At 36.8% G+C, this 15,125-nt stretch overlaps 1 protein-coding gene across 13 annotated transcripts in view; it reads left to right on the forward strand.

Moving 5' to 3' along the window:
* The first annotated feature begins 859 nt into the window (after positions 1–859).
* The window catches only part of TRPS1 (transcriptional repressor GATA binding 1), a 254,214-nt gene continuing 239,948 nt past the window's right edge, over positions 860–15,125 (forward strand). For 6 of the 13 annotated variants that reach the window (XM_035277199.3, XM_054246303.2, XM_035277207.3 and 3 more), the window contains exon 1: positions 1,854–1,957. Coding sequence is in view for 1 of the 13 variants with exons in the window: in XM_078353279.1 (XP_078209405.1) it covers positions 2,624–2,633 (10 nt within the window). In the remaining 12 variants the exon portion in view is untranslated. Of the gene's footprint in view, positions 1,142–1,853; positions 1,958–2,490; positions 2,634–3,398; positions 3,521–15,125 lie in introns of those variants that run through there. The other 7 variants (XM_035277198.3, XM_078353278.1, XM_078353276.1 and 4 more) reach the window with 6 other exon arrangements.

A 15,125-nucleotide genomic window follows, 5' to 3' on the forward strand; every position in this document is an offset into this window, starting at 1 on the left:
AAAAGAATTATTGCTTTTCTACTCATAAAGAGTGTATGGGAAACGGTACCAAAATACTTCTGGAATAAATGTGCTACAAAAAAATCACGTATCTGCTTGACTAGGTATATTAAATAAAGACCATAGAGAAAAATGAGTAAGGCTCTAAAAGCACCTGCTTCAGTTTTAATTTTTTACTGTGATTGGCTTTTTTACTTCTGATAATAGTATGTTTGGAAAATATACCCATCTTTTCACTAAAAAGATGCAAGAATCATTAAGTGAAAAATATTTTGGAGGAAATTACTTCATCTTCGGCTCTCAGGTTCATGATTGTACCTCTCTAAAACTCTAATTTTAATCATTTTGTAGTTTGGAAAAGGAAAGATGTTTCTCCTTTTAGTACAAAATTACTTTAAACTGACTTTCAGCAGAGGAAAAACATGCCACTTAAAGTCACCCAACTGAAGAAAATGAAGTCCAAACGCCCAAGAAATGTTTACTTAGTTTTTAACACCTACTATACTTTGAATCCTGTCATGGTAATGTTTTATGCATTGTTGATCTTTAGAAGTCAAAAAAAAAAAAAAAAAAAAAAGCTCAATCCAGTGAACTTTATGTTGAGGCAATTTCTCTTAATGAGAGTATATGGAGATGTAAAGTAGGTAAAAAAGAATGTCATGCTTAATTCAGAGTTCCTTATCTGCTACTAAAACCCCAAACTGCATGTATTAATCTTGAGGCATTTGAAAAATGTTCCCATTTTGTCTATTTTGTGGTACCCCCTTAAAGCACCCATTGAGTTTCTGGCTTCTCTTTAGCTCAGAAAACCATAGCAACCCCAGTCCGCACTTCTCCAACTCAGGATAGAGTTCAAGTTGTTCTCCTCAAGCCTTCTTGCCATGAAAAGCACGGGAAATGCTGATCACCAACTAGGTGTCCTAAGACTTCTTGCCACAGATAAAGGGCGGGGGAGGGGGCGCACACGCACAGACACACATCCTGCGTCCTTTAATTGGGAGAGGGAAGGGAAAGTAGCCACGGAAAAGGTAAAAGGACTTTGAGAGTTCTTGTGATTGTTTCCGTGAGCATCTCTGAGTGCCTGGGGAACGTCGGGGGGGCGGTCACGCACGGCCCCCCACCTGCCCCCCACTCCCCCAAGGTAAGTCCTCGTCTTTATCACAGTCTTTCTAACGCGTTCGGATTTTTCCTCCTTTTCCAGCCCGCACGTTCGCAGACGGGAGGTGGGGGAGGGAGGAGGGGGAGAGGCGGGGCGGGAAGGTAGCCGGGTCGCTGCACCGCGCCGCTCTCATTTGCGGCGCTCCGACTCGGGCGAAGTTCTCGCGCAGCCGGCTCGCCGCGGCCGGGGCCGGTCCCGGCGGGCGGCGGCGGCGGGTGCTCGGAGCCGGGCGGGGCGGCGGCGGCGGCGCGGGGACGCGCGCTGTCTCTTTAAGGGAGAGCTCGGTCTGGGGTGGCGCTTTCCTCCGCGAAGGCTCCTTTGATATTAATAGTGTTGGTGTCTTGAAACTGACGTAATGCGCGGAGACTGAGGTCCTGACAAGCGATAACATTTCTGATAAAGACCCGATCTCACTGCAATCTCTAGCGTCCTCTTTTTTGGTGCTGCTCGTTTCTCCAGACCTCGCGTCCTCTCGATCGCTCTCTCGCCTTCCTATTTCTTTTCTTTTCTTTTTTTTTTTTAAACAAAAAACAACACCCCCTCCCCTCTCCCACCCGGCACCGGGCACATCCTTGCTCTATTTCCTTTCTCTTTCTCTCTCTCTTTTTCTCTCTCTCTCTTTTTTTTTAAATAAGTGGGGGAGGGAGAGGAAGGGGGGGAGGCAGGAAAGACCTTTTTCTCCCCCCCCCAAAATAATCCAAGATCAACTCTGCAAACAACAGAAGACGGTTCATGGCTTTGGCCGCCGCGCCACCATCTTTCGGGCTGCGGAGGGTGTTCTTGACGATTAATCAACAGGTAAGGAGGGGAGGCCCGGGCGGGCCGCGGGGCCGGGGGGCGAGGGGGGCGCAGGGGGCGCGGGCTCCCCTTGGCCGGGCCCGGAGCGCCGCGACGCGAGTGCAGCGCCCGCTCGTGTGTGCGCAAAATGTGGGCGATCGCGAGCGGGGAGCCCTGGGAATTAAAAGTGACTTTCTTTGAAAAAAAAAAAAAAAAAAAAAAAAAAAGCCGAGGGAGAGTGTGCAGAAAGCCAAGCGCAGGCTTCTCGGGTTTCACATGCATTTTCTTTCTTCCTTTTTGCGCGTGTGATTTCTCTCTTTCTTTCTTCTCTTCTGCTCCCTTTTCCCCCTTCCTCTCCTCCTTTTTGTGAATCTGAGGCATCCGAGCCTTGGAAACCAACGACTTCAAACTGCAGTAGCCCCTGGAGTCAGCAGGGTCAAGTTCAGCCGCCGGGGAGGAGGAAAAACAAATCCCTATTTGCCAAAAAAAGAAGTTTCAGGCCGGTGCCCCCTCCCCCTCACGGCCCCACTCCCCCTCGCTGTCTCTTTCTGGCTGATTTTAATTCTCTCCTACCGGGCGCAGCGGAGGAGCTGGAGGTGGTTGGACCCGAGGGGCCGCCGCCGCCGCCGCCGCCACTGCAAGTTTTCTGGGGGCTCCTGACAAGCGGGGCGCAGACTGGCCACCAGCATGCAGAGTAGTAAGTTGGGCGAACTCGGGAGGGTCGGGAGGGTCTCTGAGAGGGGAGTCCGTGTGGTCCCCAAAGTGGGGAAAGAGCACAGGACTGCCTTTGGCTTTGAAGAGTTTGCAAAGGCAGGCTTCAAACTTTTTTCCCTTAAAGGCCCAGCTGGGCTGGAGAAGGCGGGTGTTGCATCCCTTGGTGCACCCACCTCAGAGCGGCCCAGGACAGCTTGGCCGAGGGGTCTGTGCCCTGTCGGTACCATGTGGCAGGGCCTTGCAGCCAGGGCGCTTCCGTAGGGGCTGAGGAAAGGGCAGACTTCCTCTGCGGTGCGGTTGATGCGCCATGTGTCGCGCGGGTCAGGGGACACTGGCCGGTGATTAAATGCCTGACAGCAGTGGGACATCCAGGCGGACAGACGCTTTTGCCTTCTGTCTAGTTCCTGTTTGGGATCTAGAGAAACGCATCTTTGAATAGCAAAGGCAAACACCCCTGTCCCTCCAAATAACTCCAGAATAATAGGACCCCATGAATAATTTGAGGGTGAGGCGGAGGTGGGAGCTGTTTGAAGTGCAGAGCTGTTTTTGTGGCTGGGAAAGCTTTTCTGTTAGTACCTGTCTGAGATGGTGGTGTTTCCCCCTTTCCGCAGGGAAGTCAGTAACTGTTTTATGGCCCCAGGACTCTAAAGCAATTTAAGTTAGAGGGTGAGAAGGACTGGTGGGTTTCAGAGGGAATCTTGGACTTACTAAATTTTAGGACCTGCTTTACTTCCCTCTATCTTTTTAGGCCTCAGAACTGATGCTTTGAAAGTTCTTGAGTAAGCCATGGATCTTAATGATGACTCTAAATTATGATAGAATATTCATTCTTATCCCATTTTGGAAAATCACGGCTAGAGTTTAAGCGAGGTAAGTGAAGTGAGAAGCTCAGCGGAGAAGTTAAATCTGAGTCAAGTTAGGCCTATTCATTGAACTTTTGTACCTTCATTGAACTTTTGTAAATGCACCAGGTGAACAGGAAAGGGTCTGGGAGAGATAATAAGTACAAAAGAAAAATACAGATAGGGCTTGAGACAAAATTACAAAGAAATGATAACTCTAGGCCTGGTTGTTGGCTAAAACTTGATTGTTCAAAGCAAAAATAAAATAGGAGCCTTCCAACAATTCTTCAAAGTCCTCCAGCTCTGAAGCTAAAACCTATGGATCTTGCTGGCATCATGTTACTTTCCTGCTGGTTTTAGAAAAAGTTGATCATTTAGAAAAGGCTGCCAGAGTTAAAAATGCAAGGGACAGCAAAGGAAAGTCATGCGGGCAGCCAGTTCTTGACGTGGACAAAATGAGAATGAAAGTTTCTGAACTCACTGTTGTGAAGTTTTACATGCCGCTCATTTGCTTAGAAGGCTCTCTCAGATATTCCACCAGTTAACGTAAAAAAGCAAACAGGATCTAAAATCGTGTGGGCTTTTTTTTTTCTTTCCCCAAGTATGCCAGGGTTGTGAATAAATACAGGGTTTGTATGGGAAGATGAAGCGTTTCCTGTAAGTTATGATGCTGACAGGACAGTCTGGAAATGATACCAACATTTTGAGGATTTTTTTTTTTTACCTTTAAGTGAAAGTTTATTAATGATGTGCTTAATCTTAACAAGTCAAATAAACTCTTGAGTTTCTCTCTCCTTGGATTTCATAACACCCTTTTAAAGCTATGCCTTTGAATAAAAACATCTCTGGGTTCAGTTTTAATATACAGGGCTACTAACATCTAAAGTTTGACGATTATTTCTGGCTGTTAATAACATGAAAATAAAACTCCTGAGGGGGAAATAGAGTCTTAATGCCAACGTTATAACTTGATTTCTCTGAATGTGAGGCCTTCAGAAGCTTTCTTAGTACTCTGTTGGCAAAGCATTATTTATACCGGCGAGCTGATGTTTATGGCTTCCTGATTTGTATGTTAGATGTTAGGATATATATGTGTAGACTGCTTTTACACACATAATAGCTAAGTTTGACACTTTTTGAATAAGTGGTGGAATGTAGCAAGTTACTAACCCAAAGTTTGCCACTCCTTTGAATTCTAGATGCTGTAAGTGTCTGTACTACAATTTAAGTTTTGTCCTTTGTTTCTTAAAGGTAACATTAAAGGAAGGAGAAGAATCTCATAGTAGCTGTGAAGTCTGAGCTGAGTTTAGAGTTTAGGATTTTGATCATTAATATTTTAAATGATTTTATAAAGCTTTCTGCATACATGTTCGAAAACCAGGTTAGGATCTGAATCAGTGTGCTAATCCTAAATGAGTTACACATACTACTAGCATATTTTCAGTTTTATTTAAGTAACCTACCACTCCTGAGTTTATTCTGATTTACATCATATGGATCTTTCCTATAAGGAAATCTTCATTCATAAGGAAAACCTTTAGAACAGGGAAATGAATGCATCTGTAGAAAAGCAGCTTTTACGATTCTAGTATTTCAGTGATAATTCCATTATCACTACTATTATTAGATGTATATGTATGTACAGAGATACAAACCACAATATGTGATTAATGATCTGTACATTTTTATTAAGAAAGCAAAGAGTGTAGATTTTTACAAACTCTTGTCTTGCCTTCTTTGTTGAAGTAAATAAACATTACTGAAAGTTTTCAGAGGACTTACAGCAAATTGTTTCTGAGCTAGAACTTCATTTCACATTTGAAATTGGAATAAATACTGATAACTGGACTTTAAATATGTTTCATAACACAAATGTTGTAAAATAATTCTATTTTAACTTCAGTTCTTCTTTTGAGAGCAGCGCTAATGTACCACTATGCTACTGTGTATGAAACAAAGTAGACTTTAAAAAAGTTATGGGCAGGTGGCTATAATTGATTTAAAGGAAAAATTATTTTTATAATGAGGGATGAACTTAAAATAAAACGACTGGCTTACATTAAAACATATTCTTATTGAGATTTCTCTGGTGTGTAAAATGAAGCCATTCATTCAACAGGCTGACAACTTTCCACTTGGTATTTGCCTTTCCTTAATTTAGTTTCCGCAGGACAGCTAGTGTGGTAGTCTGCATCTGTTTTTAGCAGGCATAGAAAACTATAAACTCAGACAGTTCTGTCCCAAATATTGACGCTCACAAGTTACAATCAATTTGATAAAAAAAGGCAAGATTTATGGGCTCGTTTTTTGTTGTTCATCCTTGCTAGGTCAAGCTTTCAGGTAATAGGTTTCTTTTTCTCCCTCTTTTGCTGATGATAACCACTAATACCATTGATAACTAATTCTGAGTCTTGTATACTCATTTATAATCCTTATTTTACTATTTGTTGAAGTTTTGAGAAATTAATGACAACATATGTAGACTTGGCTTTACTTTGATGGCTTATCTATATGAAAATGACATTTATCTTTTGTTATTATACAAAAATAAGTGAATTCTTTGTTATTATAATAGTTATGATTTATGGATTTTTTTAGTTCCCCTTAGATATAAAGATGCTCTTCTCTAGCCTTTGCCAAGTAGACATTTAATCTAATTATTTAAGAGTACTTGTCGTGTATAGAAAAGACTAACATGCTTTGCAATTACTTACATTAAAAAATTAACGCAGAGGTTTGTTGTAGTGTAATTTTAAAAATAATTTGTCTCCTGAAAAGTGTAACCAGTGGATTAAAGTAAATATGCTAAAATACCAAGTCTGGTTTTATACCGTTGTTCAATAGCAAATAGTGCTGCAGAGGAAATAACCATTTTTTAAAATGTATCCTCCAATGTAAGTAGAGCCAACGTCATTTGTTTGTATAAAATATTCTATTAATTATTGATGACCTTTATAAATAATATTTTCAGTTTTATTATTACGATCACTTTTTGAGCTATTGTAGTGCTCAGTGATTCTCCTATTCCTGAGAACTGAATTTGGCCTTAAGTTTGCTTTTTTGATGGACATAATAATGTAGAACTTGACTTTGGTTAGAAAGAGATCTTTGAGCTCAAGGAATCTCTGAAGTGGCAGTAGGATCTACAGGTGAAAACCATTTGAATTGTTAAACATTAGTTAGGTGAAGAAACTTGACTGGTTCCTGCAGTATATAGTAGCTATTATCGTAGCGGTCTACTTTTTGCTATCCTACTTTTTTTTTTCTTTTTCCAAGAGCACAAATCCGAATAGCAAAACTAAAGGTGAAATTATCTAGGTACTTCAAATTTGTAGCATCATTTGAAGTCATTTTCTGATTCCAAGCTATAACTGAAATACAAATAACATTAGGACACCCCAAAGAAGACATTAGGATACACTTGTCGTTCTTAAGTGTATTTCACTAACAATAATAATAATAAAAAAAACTTTTAATTTTTAAAATGTTTCTAGCTTTTTAAAAACCTGCAGTAAATACTTTACAAGTGGCTAGACACCTTCCCTGGTGGTTTAGTTTATACAAGCAGGAAACTTTCTCTCCTACTCTTTCTCTCTTTCTTGTTTTCTTTAAACCAACTGACGTAATGCCAAACTTTGCTTTAAAAGAACAGACAGAAGTAATTGGTAGCTTTTAACTTTTAATAATGTTCTGGATTGGTTTTAGTGGCCAAAATGCCATTTAAAAAAAAAAAAAAAAGTTCAAGTAAGAACGGGCTTGTGGCCTGAGGAAGAAAGGCTCTGTTGATGCAGTTATTTTTATTCTTGTTTTTCAATCTGTTATTAAAAATCTTTCCTGCTGAGCACTGCTGGATTTCTCCAATTGCTCTTTGTGATGGCTGGTGCATTTCAGGTTACCGTAACTTAAACAGTTTTTGGGTTTTGCGGAGGGTGGGTATTTGCGTTGCATTATTTCTTTCTTATTTAGAAAAAACTCTGTTTTTGTTTCAACTGAGATTAATTAATTAGGGTTATCAATGGCCAGAGGTCAAAGAATGTGTTTATATAAAGAATGTGACACCTGTTAGAAAGAGCCTAAAATGTGGAAGTTTACTTGTGATGTTAATCATTTTTACGTGCACAGGTGAAACTTTACAAAAATATATTTTTAAATTGAAAACACTAATTTTAAGGGTCAGTGCATTTCTATGGGCAGCTCTTTTTTTCTTACAATTTTAGATAATCTTTTACCCTAATTATCAAGAAATATTTTTAGTTTCTTTTCTGTCCTTTTTTTTTTAAATTATTAAATAGTCATTTCTTTCTTTCTGACTTTGCACAGGCAAACAGAGCTTTCTTCAGTTAGGAGACATCTTGGTGATGTTGATTGACATCAGGGCAACTTCAGAAGCTGGCAAGTAGGAAAATCTTTTTAGGGGGCAAAAAGATTTGTGTTAGTATTCCCTTCCTTGAGGAAAGATACTCCACCCAGAAATGGGGCCCTTCGCCCCATTTGATGGGTCAGAACTAAGTACTGTCTGGACATTTCTTTTGTGAATTGTTCCTGAGGTTTAAATCTTACGGTTACTTGACCTGGACTTTGCTTTTAACCCAAATTGTTCCTGATAGATTTTGTTTTCCTTCCTTACCTAGAGCTCATTTAAGGAATAATACATAGTGAAAATTAAGTGTCACACAAGGAGTAGTATAGGCATTTATAATGATCATAAAAAGCATTCCGCGTATTCATGGCATTGAAATGTTCTCTGCTTAGAAACTTGACAGTTTTGATTTACTTAATATGTTTCTCAGTTTTTCTTGTGAAAGTCATAGACTCTAGTTCAAATAATAGACATTCCTGTTTTGCTCATGGCTCCTTTAGTTAAAGATTTGTTAGGAAAACTTCAGGAACTTAATCTATATGTTGTTCACAACAGCATAGTGAAAGTTTCTCGGAGTAAGTCTAGATTAATTTTATTTATTACAAAGTTTTCAAACATCTATTTCATGTTATGGCTACGTCTGTCAATAAATTTTTATTTAATGGATGTTGTTTGTTACTTCAAAACTGAGGGAAAAGTAATAGTTTAGCAAGAAGGAAAGAAGGCAAAAGGAGGTGTTTAGAGCTGCAGTCCCTCAATATCAGCAGATTGTTTACTGGTAAGTGGTGGGGAGGGGTTGGTGGGAGGCTTTGTGGAAGATGATACCAAAAAAAAAAAAAAAAAAAAAATCCATCGATTGCGCATATGCTCCCCTCCCCTTAAGGTTTACTTAAACAATATGTTTCGGTTTTGCTTCAAACCATTCTGAACCATCTCTGCTCAATGAATCCACCTCTATCTTGGTTCCTGAGAGATTAAGGATAACATTTTCTGTTTTATAATGAACAGCAGTATTATTTGAACAAAGGTAACACGTTTTGATTTGTGTAATCTTTTAGTAGCTAGTCATAGGATACCTGTAATATGAGAGGAGTTCTAGCAGTGTAATTGCCTGGAAATGCTTGAAGTATCTACGATAGTTTTTCTATGTTTGAATTAATGCCAATATATGTGCATGTTATAATAGATGTATTTTATATATGGCATGTGTGTAGACAGATATTACTTAGACACATCTTGATGGTGAAATTTAGGATGCTAAACTATTAACTCTATGCTTGAAACGTGAAACTTTTAAGGAGTTACATAACCTACATTATGAAGTCTAAAAGTTAGAAATGAGTATGGCGTTTAAACATAATGAATCAAATGTTATCATAATACTTATATCTGCTCTGAATTTACTAAGATTTTTTTAAAGGAAAAAATCTATAAATCAAAATGCCACCTTTCAGTGTATTTTAAGAAATGCATCTGAGCTCATTTTTTAAAAGTCACATTTCTGTTGAGAGGAGCAGTTAAGGGACAGGACTGTTTGTGAGTATGTCATTTTATGGGCTACCACTGTATAGTTTACAATTCTGCCATCTCAAAACGTTATGTGGAAATAATATGGAACATGTAAAGACTCTGTACTATGACCCAATGCGTTTTTCCCTAGGGTGATGGATTCTGTGCGTCACCCAAATGTGATGCTATTTGCCAGGCTTGTAATACTGGTTTTGAGGGTTGCTCTATGTCCTATTTCATCAAGCAACACAATACAACAACTTTGGTATCTAGGGTAATTGACACAGTCAAATAGGTTCTGGAAAATATTTCATATACTTTTAAGTAAGTCAGAAGTTAATGTACATGTTAAATTTATTTAACACGAATAAACAAATGATTTATCATTAGCTATTTGTCTTCTATACTAGACAGTGTTAGGAGGAAATATATAAGTAACTACTGTTTATGTTCCATTTCTTTGTTTCTTTTTCATGGGAGCATGGTTCTTTTGTTTGCATTAATAATAGCTTTATCTATTAGTTACTTTGTATTCCTGATAGTGGGTAGGATAGTATCATAAAGAATACTAAACATATTTATATTACCTATTCTATATGTCCCACACTTGAAAAAAACATTAATATTATTCGTTATTAAATTGAGTGTTATAGTAACCAGGAATGAATCCAGTACTGTTTAAGACAATAGATAAGACCACAACTGCTATTTAAACACTGAAAATATATTAGCTGTAGAAAAAGAAAGATCAAAAGGATTTCAGAGCTGTTTTTACTTGTAGAATTTGGACAGAATGTATAAAACTTACAAATCAATGAACATTCGTAATATAACATGTGCTTCCTGATTGAATTCTACAATATGGCTTTTTGTGAATTCTTGTGAATTGCTATTTCAATTTCTATGTGTATCATGTGGAACATCAGATACGTTTCTAAATAGTGTAAAATATATGGGAGAAGTTAGTTTGTGGAATCTAATTTCTCTATTACATGATACACTTCATGTGCACAGGGATTAAGCATTACTAATCTAGTTTTAGCTTTTTTTCTCTGAGCTATGCACAAGGGCAACATATGAATTTGTGGCTTCATATTAACTAAGTGCGTACATGTACGTGCAGGATATCTGTAGTCTCACTTGCATAGAATGTTTTTACATTACAGGCACTACATGGAATTTAAACATACTGCATATTTTTTGAAATGACTTTAGTCTTTGTAATGCCCATTTTAATTACTTAATGCATCCTAACACCTATTTGAGGGTTAATTTAATTGTGATTTTGGTTCTGAAATGAGAGCATGATGGACAAAACAAATTAAAAAGCAAATTCTACTTGTGTCTACTCTGTGATATCATTATCTGCACATCATCTTTAGCTTTGCAAGATGTGGAAATAAATACACTAGCCTATTTTCTCTCAATACTGTCAAGTAGCCCTGAACATATAAAAGTTCCTAAAAGAAAGTTTTGCATTTGTTTTTGCTTTGCTTTTTGATGCCAAGTTAAGACAGGTCACATATATATTAATTTTAATCAAGGCCCATATTACTAAACTTTTCAATATATATTCATATCTTTGTTGTATTATTAATAATTCTGTATCAATTATTTTTTGATAAACCTTTTAGATCTTTTAAAATCATATGTTTCACCTGTATTTGGCTGCTGAATTTTTATGTTAGTAAATAGATTTAAATTATAAATAGAAAAATACGAATGATGTTAAGCTGTCTTTAACTTAATATTAGAAGTACATCTTATTAAAAGATTATTGCCAAGTTTGCTCCTCAGTTCTGCAAACTTAGGAAGATTCTAGAAAATGATTTATGTACAAGTGGCCACTGTAAGCAGTTACACATTCAAGGACTGAAAAATATGGAATACTGTTTTCTGTAACTTATAAACAAACACTAAGATATGTTTCTCCTTTGTGTTTAGAATGCATTTTCTTTACATTCTTTGGATGTATGATGTGGTAAATTACTGTAAGAAACTCAGTGTCATCTAAATCTCAATTATAATAAACTATTTTATTCTATCCCATTACTGTTTATTCTATTTTTGAGGTCTGGTTTTTAAGAGAACTTATGCTTTTGAAGGAATGCCCTAATTATTCATAACATATTTTACCTTTTCTTTTTACTTTGATAAGCTTTAAGAAAGCTGTCAGTAAGAATATTTTAGGTTATTAGTAAAAATCATAATGTACACATTTTATGTGTAAATAAGTGTACATGATCTTGTATCTTCACTGTGTCAAACATTTAACTCTTTAGTGTTACACATATTTGTGTACAATTAGTGTTGCACATATTTGTATTTAGCATTATGTGTATTTGTGTACATTTATGTACATCGTGTACTCTATACTCCCAGAATAATTCAGTAAACCACCGTTAGCACGTAATTATGCACATACATGTTCTTCTCACTTCCTGAACAATGCAGTGTATCCTTGGCAATACTGACATTTTGAAAATGAGAGCAATAATGATTAGAGCTGGAGAACTGGAGGTAGATATTAGTGTTAGAGTTTCCCTCATTTTTATTTTTCCCATTTTCAGTTCCTTCTTTAAAAGAGAGATTGTATATATCTGAACAAAAGGGGGACTAGGATGCTGTATAATCCATGATAACATAAGGAACGGTTGCTGCATATGGCTTTATTTATGTATCTCTGACATAGAAAACTTTGACCCCTTCGCCTGTTGTGCTTGGGAATTTTAGATAAACCCCGTTGGGGTCACACTCATCAGTTCCGGCTTTGCATGACGAAAAGCATTCTCTAGCTTCTGGTGTGCTACTGTGCTGTTTTCCTTTAGGAGTGGAAGGTCCTGTATGTTAATTTGGCATTTGGAAGCACAACTAGAATTCTTACATTTTGAAAATCCTCTAAATGGTTTTCAGAAGAGTAAGCAGAGATCATGGGCTGCATGATGTCGTTGATTTTAGGATGCTAAAGAAAATTGTGCTGAGACCAAGCATGCTTCCTTTGGCTTATTCTGCTCTGCTTTATCATCATTTTTTCTTTTCATATCAAACCTCTAGTCCCCCCTTCCCCTTCACTGTGTGGGGTCTAATATTTTACTTTCCGGGGGGAGTAAGAATTTACCTTCTCAGTGGAAAAGCGTGTAAGCTTCAGGATTTATAACTAATTTATAACTACCTTTATAACTTTTCCATTTTGGGGGCAGTGTCTAAGAGGAAGAAGCTTACATACTTGATTTGATTGTTTGCTATTGAGTAGGAGTTTGCTATTCCATTTCTATGAGAAAATGCATTGAATAGAATTAAATAAAGTTGTATAATTTTGAAACAATTATAAGCACTAACTATGACATAGTTTTGGCTTTTAAACAAAGTCAATTTTAGTTACATAGTACTTCCACCAAACTCTCTATTCCAGGTTTACAAATATGAATTTGACCATTCAATCATTGATGATGCTTGAAAGTCATGTTTTCTGCATTTAGGGCAGAAGAATACTTAAAAGATTCTCACCCTCAGTATGTTTTAAATTCCTAAGAAGTAGAATGCCAAGTATCATATTATCAACCCCTTGAGGTCTATAGTAAGGAGTTTACTTGCTTATGGTAGCTTATAAATTCAATTACATCAGTCACAGGCTGCTTAACATATTTATGAGTTGAGTTAGTGTAGTTCAACAAATGATTGTATTTCCATCAAGTTTAGGGAGTAACATAAACTAGAATAGTAGCCATCTAGTAGTTCTGAGGTTTAAAATTTGTAACTGATTTTTAGGAGCAATGACACGAATATCATATCAGGTGGAAATACTCAGAGTGATCACCTTTTATAAGAGTTAGTTCTATCTTTCATGTCTAGGAAAATATAACAGTGAATGTTTGCTTTTTGTATGTTTTGTCTCCAAGCAGAGGAAATTGACAGTTTTATGTTTTAAGTGCCGAAGTTGTTTTTGGCTAAGCAGTTCCAGAGTTAATCACTGGGATGTTAGCTTGAATTTTTGTCTTTAAAAAGTTTTAGATTTTTAAAACGAAATATGCTTCCATTATTTCCAAATTGACAGCTTGTGTTCTGGATTAGGTTTTAGAGAAATGTTTTCCAAATTCTCTTGGATTACTTGAAGTCCATTGATTTTGAAATACTTAGTTTTTTCTTTTAAAGCTTTTCAGAAAGGAGAGAAAGTACTTCTCTTCAAGGTTTTCTTATTACAGAAACCTTGTTATTTCCTATAAAACACAAATTAATTTTGCAATTATTTTGTATTTTCTTCTCTTGTGTTGTTTTTTCCAGAAACTTTTTGATGCATCAGAAATTGATAGATCAGTGATTTCAGTTCTCCTGTCACACCTTTTTGTGATAAGATATTTTGGTCATTTCTAAGGAGTAGTTAGAGGGAACTCCTATCATAAATCATTTTCACTTCAAAAAAGAGTGATGTTGGAAAATCATATAGTATTCTTTGTCATTAATTGAAAATTATGAATTATGTAAAATAATATGATGTTTAGTTGTTTCTCATTTAGACATGATGCATTTTATATCTGAAAATTTGATGGGAGGAAAAAGAAAAAGCAAACAAAAGACCTCATAACTTTTACCAGGCTTGAAACTAGCTTAAGATAGTTCTGTGGAATTCTCTAAAAGTGATAAGAAAATTTAAAGTACTGCCCAAACACAGGGTTTTATTTAAATCTGTAGGTAGAGTGGAAACTTTAACCTGACATATTTTAATGTAAAGATGTTTTAAATAAAGAAAACTTTCTCTGTTTTTTGGGGCTGTTTTTGTATTTTCAGCTGCTTTACTTCAGATGATTAGCATTCTTTTTTATTTTAATTTTTTTATTTATATATATTTTTAATTGCATGTTAGATTTTGGGGTACATGTGAAGAACATGCAAGATAGTTGCATAGGTACACATGTGGCAGTGTGATTTGCTGCCTTCCTCCCCTTCACCTATATCTGGCATTTCTCCCCATGCTGTCTCTCCCCAACTCCCCACCCCCTCCGCTGTCTCTCCCCTATTCCCCCCAACAGACCCCAGTGTGTAGTGCTCCCCTCCCTGTGTCCATGTGTTCTCATTGTTCAACACCCGTTTATGAGTGAGAACATGCAGTATTTCATTTTCTGTTCTTGTGTCAGTTTGCTGAGAATGATGATCAGCATTCTTAAATTATAATTATGTGTAGCTACTATAAACTAACAGCTCTGCACATACATCTTGAATACTATTAGAAAACATTTTCATTAGGAATAAATGCATTAGGCCCTAAGTAGATTTAGGATACCAAACTGCAAACTTAGTATCTCTAATACATTGCCCATACTAGTCCCTGAAAAGTGGAATTGATTCTGAGAGAGGTTATTATTTCCACTACTAGTAGAGTGTATTTAACAATATTTTGGTTGAAATTTGGGCATTTCAACCAGCCACCCCCTTGCTTGGTTCCTGTGATGTTAGGCAAACATTTTGCCAAAACGATGTAATCACATCGGTGGAGTGTAATTAAGATAATATACTGACTTTGAATCATGTTAATGTGTTATTTTGAAAGTATGCTTTTAAAAATTTACCCATTTGGAATACAATAGAAGAGGCAGAATGATGTTTGTTTATTAATTCAGAACCTCTATGTACAGATAGATTATGAAAAATTCGATAGCTCCTTTTATCTTTTCTTAATGTGGGAGAAAGTGGGGGTTTATTTTCATAAACACCATTGTAAAAATAATTGGTCAACTGTTTTTCTGACAAAAAATCATGTAAATATATT

This window comes from Callithrix jacchus, chromosome 16 (genome assembly GCF_049354715.1).
Source record: "Callithrix jacchus isolate 240 chromosome 16, calJac240_pri, whole genome shotgun sequence".
Taxonomy (NCBI): Eukaryota; Metazoa; Chordata; class Mammalia; order Primates; family Cebidae; genus Callithrix; species Callithrix jacchus.